The following is a 14,887-nucleotide window of genomic DNA, read 5'->3' as shown; positions in this document are numbered from 1 at the left end:
GGCCCGTTCGTTTTCTCCCGGCCTTCAGAGGGTCGCGCGTTTGTACTGTGTCTGTGGTGAAGTCTCAGTGGTGGCCTGGACCCGGGCCCCTTTGCTCTGCTGGGGTAAAGTAGGGGGCATAGGAACAACGCTTCTCGTTTGGTGTTCTGCACCTTCCCCACTCTTCCCTAGGTACTGGGCCAACTTGAAGCTCTGGTTCAAGCAAAAGATCAGTAAGGAGGAGTTTGACCTGGAAGCACGGAGGCTTCTCACGCAAGACAATGGTAAAAGGATGTCTTGTGTTTGTTTTCTTGCTGTCCCTGAAGCTGCCTTGCCCCTGCCAGGCCTGGGGGGAGCTCCTTCCTGCTGCATGTTGCTTCCCGGACAGGGCAATTGCTGTGAGGGAAGTAAGTGTGGCCAGGGCTCTGACAGCAATAGAGTTAAAAAGGTGGGAGGTGGCTGGCCCATAGGGGGAAGTCCTTTTGTGGCCCCAGCACTGACAGGCAATTTGGCTTTGCCTAAATGTGTTGAAAAAGTAAAATATGCTGTCCCACTAAGCAAAAAGGACTTTGTTATATCACTGTAGAGACCCAGACCTTTCCATACTGCACTGTCCTTTGGGCTGGTACTAAACTGGTGTTGTGGCTGAAGTGGGGAAGGGAAACCTTGAACTCACCTAGGTGATTATGCAGCAGGCAAGTCTCCTTCCTGGCCTTTGGGGGTGGACGGTTGGAGCACTGAAAGATGAGATTCCTTCCTACTTGCCTCTGTGTGAGTCTGCAGCCATTGCTGAGAGCATTATCGGGGCTCCCGAGTTCCACCTTAGGGATCCCAGTGGGGAAAGGTAGGGAATTTGTCGGCGCTCGGGTTCAAAGGCCAGACGGGATCCTGTAACCCTTTGACTCCGGCTTATGAAGTTCATCTTTGCTCTTTGTAATGCATAATTACTCACTCTGTGTTCCAGTAACCTTTTTGTGAGGAAGTTGTGTTTTATCTAGAAACTGTTTAACTTAACTTCACCTTTCTGGGGCTGGCTCTTACTGTTCCTTGTTTAGTCAAACCAAAAGCCTTGCTACCAGAAGTCTGTATGGCAGGAGGGACAGCTGATCCTCCTCTGACTGGCTGAATCCACCAGCTGTTTCGCGTTGCATACTGGGTTTGTGTGTGTGGCACACTGAGAAGTGACCTAACTTGTTTCTGTGCCATGTAGTATTATTTTTGTTAGGATGGTAGTAGCAGCTTCTGAGTCCAGTAGGAGAAAACTCTCCAAAAACCCCCACCTTAAATTGAAGGTTGTGCCTATGTAGCTCAGTACATGGGGAAAACATGACTGTGGGAAGGCATAGCGAGCTACTTTAAGATCGCTTTGAGGGCGTGCCTCTAGGCACTGATGTGTTGCTAATGAACTGTCTGTCTTTACGCAGTCCATTCTCACAACGATTTCCTCCTGGCTATTCTTACTCGATGCCAGATCTTGGTTTCTGCACCAGGTAAGTCCCAAGAAGGCTCGTTAAAAACAATCGTGTAACAAAGCTTTGGCGTGCGTGTGTTTGGTGGGTTTTGTACAAGGCACTCCAATTTTCTAAGCCTTAATACTCGTGTTCTTTTTGCCACACAGGGAGAAGGGTAGCAAAGTAGTGATGCAGCTGATTTCAGCAGAGTCACTTTTATAACTAAGCTGCGTGCGTTTGATTAGAGGCTAATGCTGGATTGCTGTGTGCAATAAGCTGGTTTGATTTCTGGACTGGGTGTGTGCTGCGAGCTGAAGTGTAAAGGGAGATGCTGCTTTGTCTTTGATCTGCTCTGCTTACCTCTCTCTTCTGAACTTGGCAATGCTCTTTGTTCATTTCTCTTTCTCTGGAGATACGGTTTTGGGGAGCTGGATTTTCCTGGCTGATCTTGAAATGAAGTACATATCTGATAAAAAAATGCTTACTGTGACTGAGTCTTGACTGTGCTATAGCAAATTAACCCAATGTTCTGCAGATAGTTAACCTTTTAACTTTGTAAGCATTTAGAATGGCTGTCATCAGGGTTGCAAGATACATTTTGCTTGGTCTTCAGCAGAAATCTCAATCAAGAGATCTAATGGGAAGCACAACTGGGCTGCAACTCAGGATATGAATCTGCTGTGTAATAAGAGAGAGAAAATTGTTACAGCTGTGACGGGCTGAGGCCTGAGAGATGAGTTTTTTGAGAAGAGAGAATACCTGTTATTAGAGTACTTGATGTAGCTGGAGGAAGGAAAAAAAAAAAAGCAAAACTTATGGATAGCCACAACTTTTTGTGTTGTAGCTGGTCCTTAACTATACCAGCTGTGCTAATTAAATACTAACCTCCCCCACCTCCAAGCTTGCTTTGTTTGCTCTTGAACTTTACAGACACCTTTTGAGTCCCAGACTTATCCTCCTTAGTGATCTGCACGCAGGTAATTCAGGAGAGTTATGTCTGCATCTTGCTGCTCCTTGTTTTTGACTTGGAGTACTTGCAGCTGGATTATAAAAAGAAAGCACAAGAACAGTGCTTCACCTGTGAGTATTACTTGAAGTAGCTGAGTCTAAATTAGGAGGGGGAGGGAGTGCCTGTGTTCTCTGAGCTCAGCACTGATCTGATGTGAGTGCTGGAGTAGAGATCACAGCCCAGAGGTCTTGCTGTGAGTGGCAGTAGTCAGGTTAGAGCCTGTTGCTCGCTGGCTAAAGTTGGGGTGGTTTATTCTTGTGTGCACCACTCTGTGCTTAAGTGTATTGAATTTCAATTGTTGCTTTATCCCGTCACTTCATCTCATGCAGCTTGTTCAGGCTTCATCTTCCCTGGCTTGAATAGCTCAGATTTGTCATCAGACTCTACCAGCTCCCCAGTGCCCCTTTTTCAAGGCTGTCTAGAAAGGTGTAAAAAGTACAAGCCTCAGCACAAAGCAGTGTGGGACTCCACAGGTGCCTTCCATATGCTCATGAGTTTCACCTGACCTTCTTTAATTTCAACTCCTTGCAAGGACCACTGACTGGTTCTACTACACATGGGTTTTACTTGCCAGTCTGCTGTGTGTGGCATAGTGGCTTGTATGTGCCAACCCAGGAAAGTGCAGTGTGAATAGAATACTAGATGTTTTGTCTAGATTTCTTTTTCTCCCCCTAGATACCAGTCTGACACCTGCTGCTTTTTTGCTGGTTCCCCCCGCCATGAAAGAGTGGAAAGCTAGCAGGCTTTTGTCTCCACCACTGTCTTTGGGTAGAAGGTGTTTACTTCATGATTCATGGAAACAAGTCACTTTAAAGAAGTGTGCTTGATGTGCTTGGCATGCCATCACAAGGGTTACAGATGCATGTACTTTCCACCTTCGTGTGAGAGAGATGAGAGGGAAAGAACCATCTTTAAAATGCCAGTTTGTATTTAAAAAAAAAGGGTGTGGTCAGCATTATAAGTGTACTTGATATTGTGGCATTTGGAATAGGAAACTTTGGAGAAGTTACTTTTAAGAAGTGATTGTAACACATGTTGAACCATGCAAGCAAACCCATCAGATCCAAATTTTTCTGCTTCTGGTAGTAGTGGTTCCACCTGGACTTGTAAGGGAACAGTGGGTGAATGTGACCCTTTGTGAGAATGCTTTCCTTAGGCTGTTGTCACGCAAACTTCAAATCCTATGTGGCATGGGATATTTAGGGCTTCATGGAGAGGGAGGAAAGTTCATGTGTATTCTGATGTGAAGAATGACCAGGTTCTTTAATTTTCCCACCCTAAATCTGAGAGTTTAGGAACACTGAGGAATCCTAAACCTAACTGCTCTGCCATTTTAAAAAATGGGTGATGCTGTCACCTCTGGTAGCCATGTTTGTAAAGATGTCCGTAAATACTCAAGTGGCACCCAGGTGTAGCATAGCTGGGAAGCTGTGAAAGTGCATGAAGAGAGAGGAACTTCCCAGGGACATGCTGTCCAAAATACCAGAGAGTGACTTAATGTTGGTTTTAGGCTGGCTATACTAGCCTCAGCAGTGTGGTACGCTTCCCATTACAGGAAAATTGTTTTTCTTTGGTATTCTCTTTTTACCAATATTTTCAGAATTGCTTTTCTAAATTTTTATGTCTGGGGTTTTTCTTCCCCCAAAAAATTGCATCAAGAGGAAGTCCAGTTGAAAGCCTTTCTTAACCTTGCATGGACTTGCTCACTAAGCTTATCTTTTTTGTTGGACAATTGCAAGCAAGTTAGCAAGGATTGCCAGGATAGCAGGAGCGTTTTATTGTATCAGGGTTGCCCACAGGCTTTGCTTGAAGGACTGCCAACTGCGAGATGGGATCAGGTTGCTGGTGTTCTACTTCTCTCCAAAGAGCTGGGAAGGGAGGAAAAGGAAGAAAATGGGAATGTGAGTTCTTGACAGAGGAGGGTCATCAGAATATATTTGACTAAACCCTTGTCCCTGTAAGAAGATTAGAAAGAAAAAACAAACCCACAACCAAAACCTGAAGATCAAATAAATGAGGGTGGGGAAATGCATGTTTCCTGTGCCTGGCTGCTTTTCCTCTGTCGTGACTTTCTCTGTTTGTATCTTTGTCCTTTCCTCCTGTGTGGTGCTGGTGCAGCACGTCAGGAAAACCTGACACACTCTGTCTGGACTGGCTGGTGCCATCACTGAGAGATGTGGCAGCTCTTAGAAAAACATTCTTATCTTTATTGTTCTTATCATGCCTTATCTTTGAAGGCGTATCAGCAGCCATTGCTGTGGCTTGTTAACATCTAATTCTCCTGCTAGCAAGATTAAATAAAAACTGCTAACGTCTCTGAAGTTTCACGCCCAAGCCAACCCAGCCTTGTCATTTGTGGCCAGGAAGGCAAGTACTGGTTTTCTTAGAATACTAGAGGGAAATTCTGCTGTCTTCATCTAGTGTGAGACAGGCTTGGTAATATGAAAACCTGGAAAAGGAGCCAAAACAATTCTGCTCTGGGCTCTTTATAATGTGGAATAGGAGATAGTATCTTACCTATCCCCTGATCTAAGCTAAGTCTGGCTAGGTTTTTATTAAATGTGTAGGCTGAGATTCAGTTAAGCTGCATCTTTCAGGGTGTACTGGTCAAGCCTAAAAATTTAGTTGCCATTTGTTTTAAAAGTTACTATGTTATTGTTTAAAAATTTGGTCTCTGCTATAACATATTGATCCGTAATATGTTGTCAGACAAAAGAGTGGTGTTTGCTTTTTCTGCGTCTGCTCCACTTTCTCTGTCTCTGCTCACACAGTTAGCTGAGGATACCTTCCTAAGTGAGGCTGTGGAGGAACTGTGTCAAGCTTATGACAAGGAGGAAGGGCCTGGGGTGGGGTGACATTAGGAGCTAGGGAGATGTGCTTTTATTGAAATCTTTGAAGTGGGCCAGGTAGTTCCTGTGTCTGTCCTTAACACACCTAATCCCCCCTGCCTAGAAGGGATCTGACCTGCTATGGAAGAGAAGAGGAGAAAAGGACTAATCTGTACAGAGCAAAACATCCTGCGAGAGAAGTAGTGTTGTATTGATAGATCCTAAAATCTAAGTGCTCAGATCTCGAAGGTGAGAGTGGTCCTCCAGATGATTGTCCATGGTGCTTTCCCACACCCCCTTGTTAGGCCTCTGCTGTGATGTTGTGGTGATGAGTAGTGACACCAGCCTTATGATTTTTGGAGAGGGTTTATTTATTATCTTGTAATTTCCTATAACTGACTGGTGCATTTTGACAACAGGATCTGTTGTAGACTATTGGTTTTCATCTCACTAATGAGATGTAGCTAAACTTTTTTTTAATAGGGAGAATATGCCATCTCTGTGTGTGTGTAGGTTGTTTCTAACCCCTTCTTAGTAGCTGACTATTCATAAAGTTCACCTGAATCCTCTGGTTTAGCTTGATCCTTAAAGTAATGTTTTAGCAGTTGTTTTTCATGGCAGAGGACACTGTGCTTATCCTCGAGCCATGAGTGTGGGAAGCTCCAGTTAGCTAAGGACTTCCAGCCAGCCTTGTTCCCCATAAACAGGGCTGTAGTATAATTGTATTTATGAATTCCTGATTACAGCAAAGTAAACACGGTTGTGAGAGACAGAAACACCAGCATGTTTATGCTGGCTGGTGTGGAGCTGGTGTTGAGCCGTGGCAGCCTGCGGTAACAGGAGAGAACTAGAACCGACTGGTTGTCGGTACCCAGTGAACGTGCCTGAGGCTGGCCAAGTTGTGGATGGCGAGCCGTAGGATGGCTGTGGTCACTCCTCTTCCATGTCTGGAGCAAATGGCAAATGCTGGCTTGGGTGCAGCCAGGGAATGTCTGAGGCATGGCTGTGCTGTCAGCACCGCCTAGCAGCAGTGCTCCAGCCTTCACTTTGGAGGTGATGGAGGTACCTTCAGAGCTGAGTTGTCTGAGCTCCCTGGAGGTGGGCAGGGACCCTGGCACAGGGCACGCTCTGCTCCGGAGGAAAAAGGATGCTCACTCAATGTGCAAAACCAAGGGAGGAGGAGAGGCTGCCTCTGTAGCCACAAGAGGGCTGTCCAGTCTTTGCGTTGCACTTATGTGCTTGCTGCGAACAGCAAATAACACATCCAGTCTGGCATTGTCTGACACCCCAATGTACCTGAAGGAATTGTGTACGGATGCTGTAAATGCGTCAGAAGGAAAACTGCTATGGTGTTGTTGACATTAGCAGGAAAACTGCTAGGTTGTCCTTGCCAAGAGCTGTATGATTGTCAGGACGTGGTTTGGCCTACTGTAGGTGTAGGTGTCAGACAGCATGCAGTGGACTTTTGAGTAATCTTGTCAAGGTGATGTGGCCAAACGTATGTATTTATTGGTACTACACAGTAATCTTTCAGTTGCTTGCCAGTTCTGCTCAGTCACAAGCTTGCTGGTCATGTTGGTGTTGTCCTGCTCCTGGGCTCAGTGGTCTTTGTGACTCTTCCCTCTGTCTCCTTTTCTCTTAGTGTAACGAGAACGATCAGCTGTGATGGTTAACAGGGATCCAAGACAAAGCTTGCTAAAGCTGATGGTGAGCTGGAAAGGCAGATGTGATGAGTTAGACTGTTTGATCTTGTCGGTTAGCATTTGACCTGATCCAGGAGTTGGTGGGAGGAGAATCCCCCTCCGGGCAAGCTTCTGTCATCTTCCTGATGGAACAAATGGCTTGTTCCTTTCTTGTGGCTTTCCACGGAGGTTTTTGTGTGGTCTGTGGACAGAAATTTCTACTTAAGTAACGGGTCGCAAGTGAGTCAAGCTGGCAGGGGGCTGACAAAGGAAGGGAAGAGCTGCCAGAAGCGTTCCCTGAGAAGCCCTTCTTCTGGGCCATGGCTGTTGGTTTTGGGTTAAGGTTTAGCCGGGGGCCAAGAGTTAAGGGTTTTCCTGTGTGGACAGTTTCATCCTGGCCCTAAACAAAACCCACTCGATAGGTGTCTTTTTTCTTTTCAATTTGTAGAAGGCGCTGGATCTCTGCCATGGCCAGGTGGCTCTGCAACTAAACCTGGAAAACCCAAAGGAAAGAAAAAGATTTCTTCAGTTCGACAAAAGTTTGATGTAAGTGTCCACAGTCAAATGGTCGTGGCCCTCTGACATTGTGTTGTGGGTTAAGAGCTCTGCACAGTGTGCAGTTTTTGTTACTACCAGGGATGATTGAAGTCCATCACATGCAATGATGTATGTTACATTTACTTTGAGTTCTGGATTGGGGCAGGAGCTGGGGGTTAGTAGCTGCTGCTTCTCTTGTGGAAGCCTCTTGGGAGAAAGGCTACAGTGTGACCTGGCTTTGTTAGATGCCAGAGAATCCATGGTACACCTAAATATCAAAGTTGCAAAAGCTTGTGTTCTAGGAACCAGCTTCACACACCTGCTGAATCCTTGAAGCAAAAGTGACTTCCTGTTTATTCAGGCAGGCAAGCAGAATCCCGTGATCGTATGATCCACTCCGCAGAACTCTGCAATCCAAAGTGTTAGAAGTAAGATGTTCCCTGGGTGGAATGTTTTTAGAGGGTCAAGTTGTTTCAGAATTGAAAATGCTTTACTAAGGTGCTGACTTCTGGTATGCACAGAGAAACACACAAGATCCAGTTGATTTTTGCAGCGAAGGCTCTGTGCGTCCGGCTGGTACTGTCACACGTTTGTTCTACAGTTCTTCCTGTGCTGCCAGACCAGTGGTGAGGAGGGCCTGGTGTGAAAGAGAATTGGGATGGGGCAGTGTCTTCCTTTGGCATGGTTTGATAAGATGGTTCAAACTGAATTAAGTTTGTTGAAAGGGAGAGTGTTTCAGTGAGCCAGATTTGTCAGGTGTCTGAGCACATTGTGATCTGGCTCAGTTCTCTGAGAACCGTTCTCTGACAAGGCATAAAAAACTAACCAAGCAAAAAAGACCGTAAACCCCAAGTTTTTCTTGCTGTTTTATTCATCTGGATCAGCATTCCTTGCGGTTGGCGGAATGACAAAAGCCAGCACAAACAGCTAGGGACAGGGGAAAAAGGTGGACATGTGAAACCTCCCGCTCTTGCACTGTGAGGTGTTGGCTTTGCTCAGCCAAAGCGTGTCCACACTTCTGAGGACTATAACGAGGTGTTATATGCATGTGCTTTGGAGACTAGTGTTTCAAAGGGGTGCGAGTCTGGCTGAAGGCTCGCTGTATTTAGAAACTGCTGAAATATTTTGCAGTGTTCACAGCTGCAACCACAACATCAGTGACGGTGGTCTGTGTTATCTTTTTGTTTTAAGACTTCACCATAACTTTTCAGTAGCAAGTAGCAGAGAGTTTGAGAAGCAAGTCATGACATAGTGGAGGTCTTGGAATTTGGTTTACTTGGATACACCATATTTTTAGTGTGTGTTTATACAAGTGTAACTGCAGTGCTTGGTAGTAAGCACCATATGAAGTGTATGTTCTGATTAATGGGCTTGTCTGTTACTAGTGATATTCCTGAGTAGTGTGAACTTGAGTGCCTTGATATTTCCTGATGTTTCCCTCGCTGGTCAGAATAACAGCTGTGAATGACCACCGGTTCATTCCAGTTGGTGTCTGCTCTCCCAAACTACATTCCTCTTACGAGGTGCTTACATTTTGAAAATTGGGGGTTTTTTTGTTTGTTTTTGCCCCTAGGCATACAGGCATGTAGCTGTCTTGTAATGAAAGCATAAATCTTCAGAATTACGGGGAGGGAAACCTACTTTCACATTAGTGGGCGCATTGGTTTTCACTCTGAGTTAAATGCCATACTGTCCTTTGAATAAAGCAGCCCTCCTTCCTCTCCTGAAACTAAGATGTGAGAAATCTACTTTGCTGTATATTCATTGCTTATATTTAAAGTATGTGTTTGTCTTGATGCCCCAGAACTTGAAGTGCTGAGGGACAGGAGTTGTGGGAGTACTTGATGAGCCAGGGCCATGTTGTTCCCCTGTGGGCTGGGCCAAGTGTGTGTCTGGGCCCAGGGATCAATCATTACCATCTGCTTCCCCCCTTCCCTTTTACCTGGGGACTGAGACTTCCTGGGAGCCACCACAAGCACTCAGAGCTTGAGACACCAGCACATCACGGGAATTGTGTACTGGAAAGTGTATGGGGAGAGTAGAGTATGAAATTCAGAACTAGAGTTTGGCTAAGTTGTTGCACATAAAGCTTTAAAGAAATGTAAGAATCACTTAAGAATCGCATAAACATAGAATCATGGTTTTTAATCTTGATGGAAACTGTACAGTTAGTAAGTAAAAATACACCCTTCTGTACGAGAAATGACTAAATAGATGAGAACCCGTCAGCATAGGAGGAGGTGGCTGAGATGTGAAAGTCCATAAAGTCATCACTGGCCTGGATAGTGTGAGCAGAGATAAAAGGGACAATGACGGATCACATTTGAGACTTTACAGGAGAATCAAATTAACCTAGCAGGTGGGAAGTACAGAGCAAACCAGAGGGAGTGAGTCTCTGTGGGGTGTGTTGTTACACTGTAGAATTTCTTGCTGCAGGATATTGTGGATACCCAAAGTGTAGGTGGTTTAGGCTGCTGCTGGACAAATTCATGGGCTGCTTAATAAAAGGACACCAATACTGGCTCAGAAATTTCTTCAGTTGCAAATCATTGGGCAGTTGGGATAGTATCCTGGGGAGGCATATCACTCTGCTTGTCCTACTGTGATCCCTTTTTATAGGTGTTTGCTTTCCAACTGGAGAAGGAATGTTTGGCTAGATGAGCTAAAGTGTCTGACAGAGCATTAATCTTATGCTCTAACGTTGTGTTCATAACAGCACCGGTTCCAGCCTCAGAACCCGTTGTCCGGAGCCCAGCAATTTGTGGCAAAGGATCCTCAGGAGGATGACGATTTGAAGCTGTGTTCTCATACCATGATGCTTCCTACACGTGGCCAGTTAGAAGGAAGGATGATCGTAACAGCGTATGAGCACGGGCTAGACAATGTCACCGAGGAGGCAGTGACCGCAGTTGTTTATGCTGTGGAGGTGAGACTGGGCAGCAGTGGTGGCCTCTACACCAGCAACAAAAGGTTGTGTGCAGTATGGGGAGGGGAAACCTGCTTCTCTAATTGCCCATTTGCATTACGGGGAAGAGTAAGATGAGAATCAAAGGGCTTCCAGATCTGTGCCATCATAGATCTAAAGTCTTGGATTTCTGCCTGCAAGTGTTAATTGTAAAGTACTTGCATATGAAGAACTCCAGGCATGCTGAAGTAGCTGTTTCAGAAAATGCTGTTCCTGTCACTTAAAAGCGGGGACAGAACAGGAGCTCCAGTTTGAACAGTTCTATAAAAAATAATCCATTATAGGCGCAAGTATCTGGCATGGAAGTGAAGTGACAGGATCAGGTAATCCCTGCTGGTGAAGTGCCTGCTGTTGCTGGTTTTGGCCATCAGTGGTGCATTACCTGACACATGCCAGGAATGATACAGCCATTACTTGGAGCGTTGATGTGTGGATGGTTTTCTGGAGTTGGGATGTGGAGACCAACCTGAATTCCCCACCTGGAAGTGAGGCCAGGTTTAAGAAGTAGTTGCCTGCCTGTTTTTTTCAGATAGGTGCTTCTCCAGCACTTTCCAGGCAACTGAACAGTCTGGAAAAAGAGGAGAGTAACTTTTCACTGTAGTTTTAGGGCCAGTATTTCAGTACAAATGTAACATCTAGTGCCAATTATGAAATCTCTTAACTCTTTATCAAAGGCATCAGGGGTTTGGAATTTCCTAGCATTTAAGAAACCTCTTTGACATTTGAAGTAGCACATGGTATATTAAAGTACAGTTCAGAGGCTCATGCATACAGTACTCACACAGTGCCATGTTCTCTGTATCGGATAGCGACAGCATACTGTAACTTCTCCAGATCTTGGTTCCCTTACCTCTTTTAGGTCCTTGTGGTCATAGCAACACTACTTCTGTCTTGCCAATTGCTGAGGTACTTCTCACAGCTGTGACTTGGTAGGGCGAATAAATTGGCATGTGTAGTAAGATTGTTTTTCATTGCAGAACCATCTTAAGGATATTCTGGCATCTGTGATATCCAGGCGGAAAGCCTATCGTCTGAGAGATGGCCATTTCAAGTATGCCTTTGGAAGCAATGTTAACCCTCAGCCATATCTGAAGAACAGTGTTGTTGCTTATAACAATTTAATTGAGTGGTAAGGAGCTCTCCACGCACTGCTAATTTCAAATGCTGTTTGCTAGTCCCGAAGGTACTCCATGGTTCAGTTTCTTTTTTTACTTAATAGAACCTGCTAATAATGGCGTTTAGCTTTCATACACTAAGAAGGTATCAGTAGGGAGGACTGTACAGTTAAACAGAATATGGGCATTTCTCAGCAGTGGACTTCAGGACAGTGTTAAGTCTGTCTTCCTTGCCTGTTGCTTGTCCATCAATTTATGAAGGTGACCCCTGGCCCTCTGAATGTCCTTAGTAAATTACTGCTTTTTGGAAGCTGAGTGACACAGGACTTTTGTTGCTGTCAAGGAAACTGCCCCTGGGCAGAAGAGCTCTGCCTTTGTAGGGGCACAGCTAGAAATTAAATGTCAGTGAAGACCTGTGGGACACTGCCATCCTGTCATTTGCTGCATCCAAGTGTATTTATGGTTCCTTGGCAGGCCTTTCAGTTAGCAGAGCTTCAAGGTCATCTTGTTTTCCAGAGTCTCAATGTCAAACAGCTTCGGCTGTGTATCTGGCAGCATGAGTGTATGAGAAGGCAGTTGTGTTTGTATATGACTGCTTCTCGCAGTTGACAGGAGGTTGTGGGTGTGTTAAGACTTGATTATTGCACTACAAATGCAATCCACTCCACACAGCTCTGCCTAATAGCTAACATCTCTCAATTTAATGCTGTGGGTGCCTTAATATTTATGCTGGGTTGACTATTGACTTTAAATAACAAGTTGCGCGATTGAGATCAGTTACAAAGCAGGTTTGAAACATGTTGAGGATTGGTTTGCACTGTTTTTATTAAACTGGAATTTTAAAGAGACTTTAATTACAGCTGAAGTAATCTTATGTACTACGGGCTAAGTCAACTGATACAGAAAAGCAAACCCTGGGGCAGGCCCTCCTATGTGACTTCCAAAGGTGGTGCCATTTTCTTGGCTGGAAGGTTTACTACCTGCTCTCTCTACAGCCCTCCAACCTGTGCGACACCTTCTACTGCTCAGGGTCTAGCCCCCCAGCCCCCGCCCGATGATGCTGAGCAGCAGGCAGCTCTACTCCTAGCGTGCTCCGGAGACACCTTACCGGCATCCCTCCCACCAGTGAACATGTATGACCTTTTTGAGGCCTTACAGGTAAGCTCTGTGTGTTACACTGTCATCGAATCATAGAATCATTAAGGTTGGAAATGTCACAGGCAGCATGGTCCTGAGTAGCAGCTACTGGTCTTGGATTTGGTTTCTCCTCCTACAGTCTGTTTCCTTATTTTCCACTCAAATTTACAATTCTTTGGTTTTGACTTGTTTCCGCTATTAGGTAACAGTGAACGTACACTCAGCTCATGGTTTAATGCCTGTTCTGCTCTCCTTGGTCAGAGAGTTGATGAGGAAATCCCTATCTCTAACAGTGACATAAGAAGGGTGAACTCTTCCTCTGTAGCAGGACTGTAGTGATTACATCAGAACTAAGCTAGACTGAGATTTTGACAGCAATGCAGCAAAATGACTTGCCTGGCATCTCCCTTCTTACTCCTCGTGTTCTACCCTGGATACTTGGAGGAATACTTGTCCTGGCATGCAGGCTGCTGTGGTGCATTAGCTATGATCACCCCAACCCTGGGGAGGTGTCTAAGGTAGGCTGGATGAATCTTCCTGTGGAGATTCATGCCTGTGGTTCCCTCCCTCTCTGGCAGCTCTGGGGATATTCAGACTACTTTGAGCATCTAAAATTAGCTGTGAGAAATTCCCCCTTGATCTCCCCTATTATGAACAGGCCTTGGGATCTTGTCTCAAGGCTGTGGAGTCAGACCATTTTTTGTAAGAGCTGTAATCAAATATTTGTCTCGTGTTTAGTCAGATAGAATTGTTGTTTGTAAGATTTTTTTGATGGCAAATTGTTATCTGTCATTGCAAGAGCAAAATGACGATTTCCTTACCATGCCACTCCCTTGCAAAATGGCGTTACAGGCAGTGGTTCTGTGCTGGCTGGTGTGGCAGTGCTGGCAAGCTGCAGCTCTCCTTGTGTGTGACTGCCTGTGTTCCTGCTCTGCAGGGCTGGCTTGCTGATCATCCTGTAGTAGAGGGAGGTTCTTCCATAGGCAATATGGGGAAATGTGTGTGAAAATGTGAAAACTTGTTTTCTAAACATCTATATCCAGGTGCACAAAGAAGTTATTCCTGCGCACACTGTCTACGCTCTAAACATTGAGAGAATTGTCATGAAACTCTGGCATCCAAACCACGAGGAGCTACAGCAGGATAAAGTCCATCGCCAGCGCCTGGCCGCAAAGGAGGGCCTTCTACTCTGCTAGAGCTAGGCAGCCAGGTCAGGCCTCGGATGGCTACTGTGCTGTTCCTTGGACTTGACATTCAGATGCTTCTTACAAACCTGTGTCAGCATTTCAAGGATGACGTAAGTTATAAGTCAACTTTTCCTATGGAAATATGACTGAGTTGTGGTATACTTTCTCTGCTTCCCCAGAGCAATGTGCCATGGAGTGCTTGCGGCAATCCCCCCACTGAATTGGAAAGGAGAAACACGAGATTTGTTTGCAAAGACTGTTTTTTAGGAAAAATAAATGTGAGGGTGGAAAGAGTTGGTTTTAAATAAGGTGTATTTGTGTTTTCTTTTGTGAGTATGCGGAATCTGCCTCCTCGCCCTCCTCTCTCAAGCAGTTTCCCTTCTGAGCTCAGTTTCCAGGGGCCTTGTCCAACTTCTGTTGCAGTTGATGGGATCCTTTTCCATTCATTTAACTGGAAACAGAGTGGACTCTTGTGAAGATGAGCAATTCTGTAAGCTAACGTTGTTCCTCTTCTATCAGGGGAACTTCTGATGAGAAACTCTGAGAAAACAAGGCAAAATGGGAGAGGTCCTTTCTAGCCTGTCTTTTGAACTGTTACGCATCACAAAACATGAAGCTGCACACTGTCGTAGGAATCTCTCACTAGTTACCAAAAGATGCAATAGAATCAGGGTTGTGAGATAATGTTTTCCTATCAGTCTAGTCCTTGATTCACTCCTGTCTTGTAGTTGTGATCAGTTGTTCTAGGAGTTGTTGGACTTATGACGAGGCAACTTCTGTGCCTGTCAGTGCAGCTAACAATTTATCCATCCCAGCAGGCAGCTTGACCATCCCTGAGGTTGGACAGCAACTCCCAAATACAAATACCAATTTGCTCTTAGTGTTGCAGACTCCTTGGATTTGCAGCATGAATAAGATGTCTTGTATTACTTCATCATAAAAATATACAGCCTTGTATTAGTCCATCATAAAAATAGGTAGCCACACTTCTCCCCAT

General features: G+C 45.1%; 1 protein-coding gene across 1 annotated transcript; it reads left to right on the top strand.

The window, feature by feature from the left end:
- Positions 1 to 171: 171 nt before the first annotated feature.
- TADA1 (transcriptional adaptor 1) lies at positions 172 to 14,190 on the top strand (the record flags this gene model as incomplete). The annotated part of the gene is made up of 7 exons (XM_010286189.1): positions 172 to 263; positions 1,404 to 1,469; positions 7,398 to 7,495; positions 10,203 to 10,412; positions 11,429 to 11,580; positions 12,562 to 12,724; positions 13,747 to 14,190. Coding segments are annotated over 7 exons (934 nt in total), but the record flags the coding sequence as incomplete, so codon positions are not given.
- Positions 14,191 to 14,887: the final 697 nt, after the last annotated feature.

This window comes from Phaethon lepturus, unplaced genomic scaffold (assembly GCF_000687285.1).
Source record: "Phaethon lepturus isolate BGI_N335 unplaced genomic scaffold, ASM68728v1 scaffold36504, whole genome shotgun sequence".
Lineage (NCBI taxonomy): Eukaryota > Metazoa > Chordata > Aves > Phaethontiformes > Phaethontidae > Phaethon > Phaethon lepturus.
Note: the sequence above shows the minus strand (reverse complement) of the source record. Positions and strands in the feature narration are given on the sequence as shown.